We start from the raw sequence: 10,000 nt of genomic DNA on the forward strand, positions 1-10,000 counted from the left end.
CCTGACCCATGTGTAGATCACTCATACTTAGGGACTTCTTTTCTCTTTTCTCTCTTCCCTTTTCTCTTTTCAATCTCTTCTAGGAACTTTGACCTGAAACCGACCGTTCTTTTTTTTTTGTTTTTCTTTTTTGCTAATACATACTCACCGTAATCTCTTTTGCAATATTTGTTCAGATTCAGTCTCTTCGTGCTAGCTCGACACTTTCCACATTGATCTGCAACAGAAACGAGGATAAAAATAATATGCAAGAGTGTTGATGATGTGAATGAATTTGATTAGATTCATAGAGAAAATTTGAAGGAGCTTAAATAAAGGTGATAGTAACGATTTAAACACATCGTTAAACGCATCCAACGGTGTAATGTCTCTCGGTTCGTCCATCGAAATGATACCGGCATTAACCAAGATATTTCATGGCAGTATATACAAGCCTTATGAATGAATAATTTGCATCCTAATGAAACATCGTGTACGATACTAAAATTTGAAATCGCATATTCATGTTTTGCCAGAGGCACGAAAATTCTCTATCCTTCGAAGTGGAATGACGATGCTCTTGCTCGGATATAAGCGTTTATCGTATCTACGAAAGAATAGTTTGAGGAAATGTTTCCTCGATCGTAAATAATATTTGCGGGGTTTTTTCTTTTTTCTTTTTTCTTTCTTTCTTTTCTTCTTTTTTCCTTTCGTGTCTGTATTAGATATATATATATATATATATATATATATATATATATATGTATGTATATATACAAGGATATATGTAAATACAACCGAAGCCGAAAGTGCATCGGTCGTCGTGTTGTAGTCGTCGACGTTTAGCTTCTCGCAAATTCCCGAGGCATTCGTCTGGTCCGTCGTTCGCCCTAACCATCGTATTATCCACTTCGATGCACTTGGTGCCTCCAAGCAAGGAAGACCAAACGGAGTTCTAGAGGGAGAAGAGGAACGAGAGGGAGGGAAAGGACAGGTCGAGTGTGTACCGGTTAAAAGCGCGGTAGGAGAAGAGACGGATCTCTTCGCGTGGTACCTTGTCACGCGATGTCGGATGCATTATGACGTCATAACAACGACGACGACGACGGCGACGACGACGAGGACGAGGACGACGAGGACGACGAGGACGACGACAATGAGAAAGAAGCTGGTTAACATTAATAATTACATATTGTCGAGTGAAATGATTTTTTATCGACTTAATTCTGACAAAACTGTTACATCTTAGACATATTACATATTAGAAAATGAAATATTAGTTCCTTAAATAAAAATTTACTTCGATTGATAATAGTTAATAGCTCATTTTGTTATATACATACATGCATATGTATATATATATATATATATATGCATACATACGTACATATGCGTACGATACATTACCGACACTTAGAGATTACTTCAGCTTGTCTCGTCTCGCACTTGACATCGACCATTATCATTCTCCCCGGTGCCATATCTATTATCTAGCCTCGGTTATCCATCTATTATCTCGACCGGCACGGTCAGCGTATATAATGCGACTCGGAGAGCGAGACTCAATTAATTCTACGGGATATATGTTACGGTCCTGAGTTAGCGCTAGTTTTAGATAGAGACGAATGAATAGGGGAGAGGCGACTAGTAGTAGTAGTAGTAGAAGAAGAAGAATAAGAAGAAGAAGAAGAAGAAGACAATGCTTTCACGTAGGAAAGACGAAGAGAGAAAGAGTGACACGTTTTTCCACTTCCTTATAGCTTTTTAAAAAGAAATGATTAAAAGCGTTAGGAGATAATTCTTTAAGTGGCTTTATTGAAACTATTATTAGATGTAATTTTTAATGTCCTTGATTTTACGTCATAATATTTATTTGCGATACAGAGAGATCGACGAAAGGAAAGGAAGATAGACTTGAAAGATATGTAAAAGGATTCTGAAGAAAGATTATTTTTCGATGAGAAACCGGTAACAAGTCGGCGTGTGTCCAGTAAACTAACATCGTTTACAATTTCATCGAGTACGAGCAGAAAATATTCTAGGAGAATCTCGAGATAAACGTGCGAATATCATTTACCAAGAAGAGTTTGTTAATTATCGAAGAGGAGAGAGAAAGAAAGAGAGAGAGAGAGAGAAAGAGAGAGAGAGAGGGACGTTGCACGCGAGGTGGACTCTTTTCTTCGTTTCTCTTTTTGTTTTTCAGTGCGCGTTAACTCGCACTCGCATATATCGTTTCTCGCTAAGGAATCCGTAATAAGCGTCAAAGCACGAGAAGCATTTTGCGCGGCTCGCGCTTCGTTCGAAAAGATTCTACGAGACGTGACAAGGTAAGAGAGAGCGAGAAAAAAGAGAGAGAGCGAGAGAGAGAGAGAGAAAGAAAAGACAAGAAAGTATACAGGAAGGACGAAGAGGACCAACACAAGGTTCTTCGTGTTCGAGTCGAGTTGCTTGAATAAACCGAGCCGAGGTGTGTACTTACACACACACGTGCGTTCCATCTCTACGCTGATTGCGTGCAAAAGCATTTTGCAGGAATTTCATAATTATCGTTCGACGCTTTCGTGGAAAACCCAAGTTCCTTCTCTTTGTCCAACTTTCTTTTATTCTATTTCTCTCTCTCTCTCTCTCTCTCTTTCTCGTTCTCTCTTTCGATCGTAGTTCTCTCATTGGTCTCTCCTCTTCCTCGTTCTCTTTCATTGCTTTCTGCCGCCTATCGTTTTAACACGCTCGATGGTTTAGCGAGTTAAACAGTCGTACAATTTAGAGACCGAGGCGAGAAAGGAAGCACGCACTTTTCTTGTTTTCGTAGCTATTTATTTCCCTTCGTCATTCTACTAGTATCGTTCTAGCCGTGTAATAGGCACTCTCTATAATTTTGCTCCGACCGCGAGTAGTGAACATCATCCCGTCGTGGGAAAGCGTATACATACATATATATATATATATGTGTACGTCTTGACGAGGCCGTTATCCTTGCTGGAAGCAAAGACTCTACCTGATAATTATCACACGTTTTGGAATATAATAATTGATCGTACCATCGAAATCACGTGCGAGTCGATGAAAAGGATTGTTCATTATCTCTTTTTCTCTCTCTCTCTCTCTCTCTCTCTCTCTTCCTCTTCCGTTCTCTGTTAATTTTAAATTTCTAATTTCTTCGTATTCATTTCGTGAACGAGAAACGATTAAAACGTAATCTTAAGCGATCTTATTTTGTAAGGGAAATTTTTTTTTTTTATTTCTTTATGTCGGTTAAAAGGAAATCTATGAAAAAAACGAATTCTAGTGTCGATGCATTTTATAATACTCTATGGATGAGATAATAGGCATTACGACTTCCTCCTTAACTGGCTTTATGATACCAAAGTTAGGATGAAAATCATTCGAGTATTCATATAGATCGTCATTTCCTGCATGAGCGTGCGTGCGTGCGTGCGTGCGTACGCATGCATCGTACAACCAGGCGTATCCATTCATGAGGTGCTTCTTTGGACGAGCCGCCATTCATAGCGCTTCATTCATAAGCTTCGTCAAATTTATAGGACGTTTAAAAGATTTATACCGAACGTGTATCTACATATTTTAATTGTAGCACCTTATAAATTCGCACGTTGGAGGTATGTATCTTTGCAATTTGATCTATCATGCGAAGTCGCAAAATAGCTGTCATAAATAGTATCGTTTCGTAATAAACTGTCTTTAGAAATCAATAGAAATGGACATTTTATGGTTTACTCATCTCGCTCTCTCTCTCTCTCTCTCTCTTTCTCTCTCTCTCTCTGTCTGTCTCTCTCTTTCTTCTCTATCGTACGATCGTGGATCTTTTTTTAAAGGCGTCGCGCGTCGGTCTCGAATTTCAAGGCTTCTTCGGCGAAGAGAGCTTTGCCAACGGCGGACGTAGATTAATCGCGCGTGGTACGATGGTGTTTTCCTTGGCAAGATACTCCGTGAACATCATCGGCTACCAAAACTTTTCGAAGGCTTAACAAGAATTTCGTAAATTCCCGTTAACAGGCGCGCTCTCTTTATCTTTTTAGCTCGCAAAGAAAACACAGATTTAACTCGAAGGCCGCACTTTACGCTTTAGTCATTAAGAAATTTTCAATTGCAATGGCACCGAGTTTATATTTATTATAATAACGTATACTCTCTTGTTCTCATTTTACTTTCTTCTTCGAATATTTATAGTATCCATTAAAAATTGCAAATTCGATTCTTCTTTTTCTTTTTCTTGATTGATTCTTCTCGACGTAAGACGCAAAACTATAAATGTCCATTCGTTCTATGAAATAGATGATACGTAATCCGAGATTCATGGAGATGTGGACCCTCCCTATCGAATGGACCGCGGAGATGAATTACGAGTAAAGTAAAGTGATTTCAAAGCAATCTCCTCTTCTACTTCCTGCGCTCGGAAGTAGTAGGAAACTTGCGATAAGGTACCACGATTTTAATCGACTCTGAAAGCTATCGTCGTTCTATTTTTCGAATCCTTTTTCTTGCAACTTGTATAGAATCACGTTGGAAAAGTGATGAAATTTTACATAACTCGCGTTAAAAATTCCTGAATTTTCTCTCTCTCTCTCTCTCTCTCTCTCTCTCTCTCTCTCTCTTTCTCGTTATTCACAAAGAACACCGCGTTAATCCTCTCTGATATTCATAAATATAATCTCTTTATTCCAGGAACGCGTAGAGGAAGAGCAAAAAAGAAATATACGAGAACAGAGCAGCCTCCTACATCTACAACCGAATGAGTTTCTTCCACGTCTCCCAGGCTTCTCCGAAATCTTTCCTGACTGCTTCTGGATTTAGTCGGTGAACCGTCACACACCTTGTCCGAAAAACGTCTCCCAAAGGGATCCATGCGTAAGGAATATAAAAGAATATATTTCCATTTTTCTTTCTCTCCCTTTCTTTACTTTTTTTTTTTTATATAAGTATGCATATCTATACTTTGCAAGTAGATTGTTACTTCTATTCTACGGCCTTGAATCAGACAAATCAATTTGTCGATTCTCTTTTATTTCTTTCAAAAACTTTTTCCCATTTACGTAAAGTAACGACATGATTATAGATGAAATATAATTTTCTTATTAAAGATATTCTTTTCTAGCGTTTAAAATAATCGATGAATAAAAGAAACGTAGTATCGAGATAACGAAAAAAATGGGCATTCATACGTACGAAACGAGAAGGATCAGTTTTGAACGTCGAATTTGTCGTTGTCACGCCCGTAGAAACGTACTTCTTTCGATCGTCTGCGGTGGAGAAATCCCTGATTTTCGGAGCGTAACACATCGGATTTACGTGGGCCGATCTCGCTGATTGGAATGTCCCGAAGCGCGCGGTGTGACAACAGAATCGAAAAGCAGTTTCATGTGTCGAGCTTTGCTATCGTATACATATATACATATATATCGATCGATAGGACGAATCGTTCGATCGGAAAACGTCTACCTTATACGCTTTACACTGCATCGATCCCGTTCGCGTTCGCGTTCGAGCCGGACGCGAATTGGCACGGGTTAATCGACACAAAGGGCGTCTCGTTAGCTGGGAATTAAACGGATTATGGTCTCGGTTCTCTCTCTCTTCTCCCTTCCTCTCTCTCTCTCTCTCTCTCTCTCTCTCTCTCTCTTTCTCTATTCTCTACTCTTTACCATACCGTTCATCCCTTCGCGATCGATTCGCGTTTACGAGCATGCTGCTCTCGTTGCCACATCCGCCCTGGATTTACGTGTCACTTTCGTATCTATGTATATACATACGTGTGCTTCTCTCTTCGTTGGCTTCGATCTTGTTAACTTTTTATTTTTAGAGATTATCCCAAAGAATTTATACGTTTTAAGGACGTTAAAGAAAATGGTTTGCTTTGAGTACGTTTACCGGAATCGATTCAAACAATGTGCATAATCTTGTTTTTCTTCCACAACTTCGACAATGTCCGAACGTTATTGTGGAAGAGAGTATAAAGGATGAGTGGATAAACGCGGAGCTTCCGGATTTGGAGAAATCGAGTAGCGGTTTGGTAGGAGTTCGCTACGGTCTATCTCTCTGATTTTACCACTCATCCTATCCGGAATTGGCGAAATTCCGCGCGGTAGTTCCGCTTGTAGACGAACGTGACCGGTTGCGGTTCCATGGCCACGGAATTTTCGACATTTTTATTCGATAACTCGTAGCTTCGTGGTCGTAGAATCGGCCGGGGAAGCATCGATTGAATTTCAAACGAAATTCAAATTACGTTTAATTTGGTTAGCCGCCACCATCGAAGCGGAGCTCGTGAGATAGATAGAGATAGATAGATAGATAGAGAGAGAGAGAAATACAGAGAGAGAGAGAGAGAGAGAGGAGAGAGGAAGAGAAAACGGCGTAGTATATCCTGCCACCGCTACCACCCGTTGATGCTCCTATTCCTACGGCTTGCGTGCAGTTCCGGTCTCTCTCTTTCTCTCTCTCTTTCTCTCTCTCTCTCTCTCTCTTTCCATCTCTTTCTATCCTTGCGAGGGTGAGTTGTAGGGATTCTATTATCGACCTCCATCCAGAGTTCATTAAAGGATTACAAAATTTACAAACAAAATGGTGATTGTTAGAATTTGCGTGAATCAAAACAAAGATAATAATATTTACTCATACTTGATTTTCTCTCGTTCCGCTTTTTAATCGGGAAAGAGAGAAGAAAATAAATTTGCGAGTAGAAAAGAAAAAAGGAAAAAATAAATCTTTCAAATTTTTATCGTACATAAGCTCTTGTACAGTGTTAAAATTCGAATCGAAGAAAGATCTTTATTTATTCATGGGTATGTGAAATAAATTTATTCGACGATTCGTTTTATTAGCAGTCTACTGAAATGATGAAGAATTAATCAGCTACTCTTCCTTTCTCTTGATTCCAAGTTTCGATATAATCTGATCCTGAGAGTCGTTATAACTACCGTACGTCTTCAAATTATTTATGTCTCTTCATTACGTGATAACGTTGCTCTAACGCGTTATCAGCGTGTTCGCTTCTAGCTGTCGTAGAATAGCCAGGAGCGCTCGTTAGGAGAAATCAGAAGCGACTGTCGCGAAATAAAACGCCGTCGACGACGACTATGGTGTTGGCGGGTGGTGGTGGTGGTGGTGTTGGTGATGTTGATGGTATTGGTGTTGGTAGTGGCTGCTGCTGGGAAACCATTTCTCGTTTATTACTCCGTTAAGGGCTGTCCGGAAACGAGGAGCGCCAGGGTTGCGTCAGTTTTCGTCGTTGAGAAAAATACGGTGAGATCGTGAGTATGAACGAAAAAGGGAGAGAGAGAGAGAGAGAGAGAGAGAAAGAGAGAGCCTGTCCGACAGTTTCTCGTCTACCGAAAAGGAAGTTGGGGGACAAAAGAAGTTGGCGGACAATCGAACGGCTCGAACGGAATTTTATGTTTTTTTCTTTCTTTTTCTTTTTTTTTTTTTTTCTTTTTCAAACTTTTCGCTTTACCTTACCCGCGATTTTAAATGATATCAGATAACTCTTTGAACGTTTTTGCATTGGAATACGCGCATTCACGGTAATGAAATGAAATATTTATCTTGGATGATTTTCCGAGACGTCACTTATTCCAGCGTTCTTTTTTCATCGAAAGAAAATTTCCGGTGAGCTCGCACACGGAAAGTCAAGATCGAAGGCGAGTGACGGGGTCGCGAGAAATACGAATCCTTATCGCGACTGGACCCGCCATTACCCCGGGAGTCGTGTAGTAGGTGCTACTGTCACGGTCACTATCGACACCGCTACGTACCAGTACGATCGTACGCTATCGGCCTTAGAACGATAGTAATAGACCAACGGTAGACCGTAGTACCGCTTCGTGTCTCTGGTAGCTTGATATGCCGACGAGACAACGATATCGGTATTATACATACATATAGTGCATACATACGTACAAACATACACATACATATATATACCTATACTATATGCTAGAAACTTTCAACTCTTTACAATACGAAGAGAGAAAGATTTTTATAAACTAGGTTTTTTTCGAGAACGAGCAAACTCTATTTAACTTATTATTTATTTATTTATTTATTTATTTATATATATATATATATATATATATATATATATAGAGAGAGAGAGAGAGAGAGAGAGGGAGAGAGACAGAGAGAGAGAGAGAGCGAAGAAGAGGACATTATAATTCCACGGAAGTCTCGTTCCGATGCCAGAAGCCAAGTCTCCTTACTTCATTTGTCGAAGTAATTAAATTCCTGTAACTTCCCGAAGATGTTTGCCGAGAACGAAACTTTTGGTTCGTAGTGTATGCACGAGGTGACGTTAGGTGGCTGTGTAAATAGGTATATCCGAGCGCCTTCGCGTTATTAGAACGTCACGCCTCTGGCTGTCTCATTAAAATCCACCTTGAGGATCTATGGACAGGGCTTGCCGGGAAACAAGCTCTCGTAGAGAGCAAGCGAAGAAGAGAGATAAAATGAGAGATAGATAGAGAGAGAGAGAGAGAGAGAGAGAGAGAGAGAGAAAGAGAGAGAAAGAGAGAGAAAGCTCCGATATTTCATGCTCCTTTCCCGTCAACGATTAACAATCTTTCGAACCCTTACCGCGTTAGTTTCGCGACGAACGCGATACGCGTATACCTTCCTTGTCACTGCATGACGCACCAGGCCATAATGAAGATAAGCTTTATATTTACGTTATTACGATGCCTTTAAAGATGCTCTAATGAAAAAATTTTATTTTATATTTCTAAGATTAGAGATGAACACGCTCGTCCATGAAAACTATACGAGTTTACGAGAGAGATACTCGCGGAATGATGAAATTTGATAGAAAAGGGAGATATATTGAGATTCACTGTCACGAAAGGAAACTACGAAAACGTCGTTTTCTTATACACACACACACACACACAAAACATACACATACATACATTGCTTCACGGAGTGTAAACTCCAAGTGTTTCTCTATCTCTCTCTGCTCGGTAATACCAAGATGGTCCTCCCTTGGGATCAGCCCGATAGCGGTAGAGCTAGAAGAAGATTTAAGTCCGTTTCCCGGAATCCCTCTGGTCCGAGACAAATAGCTCGAAATAAGGATACGAATGTAAATCGAAGAAGGAGATCTCGATTTATCGTTTTCGGTGTACCACCGACATCCAGATAAATTCGTAACTCTATTGGAAACTTGGTGTCGTCGTTCTTGACTACGATGAATCTTTCGTCGTCGTCGTCGTCGTCGTCGTCGTCGTCGTCGCCGTCCTCGGTGTCACCTGATTGATGTAGGACAAAAGTGGTGAAAAAGAAAAACGTTCTTCATCCCCCATTCTTCTTTCTTGTAGAAAATGCGCATAAAGCTTAAAACGAATGCATAAGGGGGGCCGGAGAGAGTTGGGTAAAAGTTAGTAAACCTAAAAACGTTTTAGTTCGCCGAAAAAAGCAACCAAGAGAGAGAGAGAGAGAGAGAGAGAGAGCTCTACGTCATGCAACGTTCCATTAAAATATCTCGGCGATAACCATATTTTTTAAGCTTTAACGCAACATCCTCTTCCAATGCATATCCCTTTGTCTCTCGTCTCGTCTCGTCTCATCCTTCTCTTTCCTGTTAGCGGGACACGTAGAGAGTCATGCAACGCTCTTGCGACACGCTGCCATGGTCGTAAAATAACGTCTTAATTATAAAAGGGTCTCGGTACTACGGTGTGTGCCTTACGAGGCATCTTAAGTATCTTATAGAGAGCGAGTGGTAGGTACCTTAATGGGCGCGTGGGTGCTTGCCAGCCGTGACAGCGTAGAGAATCTACGGTTTTTCGTGCGACTGCCCTTGAGACTACTCTTTTTCTCTTTTTCTCTCTTTCTCTCTCTCTTTCTCCTCTCTCTCCTTTTTCTCACCCCCTACGCGTATCACCCCTCTCTCTTTGCGAGGGAGGAAAACGGCGGTGCTCTTAACTTAAGACACTTTTACGAGAAAATTAAACGGTTCCACTTAAATTCCCTTTCTTCGATTTTCGCTCTTTTAAAAATAAAATGAGAGAGAAAA

At 40.4% G+C, this 10,000-nt stretch overlaps 1 protein-coding gene across 2 annotated transcripts in view; it reads right to left on the bottom strand.

The window, feature by feature from the left end:
- Positions 1 to 10,000, bottom strand: part of LOC118445104 (netrin-1) — a 110,046-nt gene that overhangs the window by 5,070 nt on the left and 94,976 nt on the right. For both annotated transcript variants that reach the window (XM_035874091.2, XM_035874090.2), the window contains one exon: positions 149 to 217. In XM_035874091.2, the coding sequence (XP_035729984.1) occupies positions 149 to 217 (69 nt within the window). The remainder of the gene's footprint in view (positions 1 to 148; positions 218 to 10,000) is intronic.

The sequence above is a fragment of the Vespa mandarinia genome, chromosome 3 (assembly GCF_050613455.1).
Source record: "Vespa mandarinia isolate Hongniang chromosome 3, ASM5061345v1, whole genome shotgun sequence".
In the NCBI taxonomy this organism is placed as follows: Eukaryota; Metazoa; Arthropoda; class Insecta; order Hymenoptera; family Vespidae; genus Vespa; species Vespa mandarinia.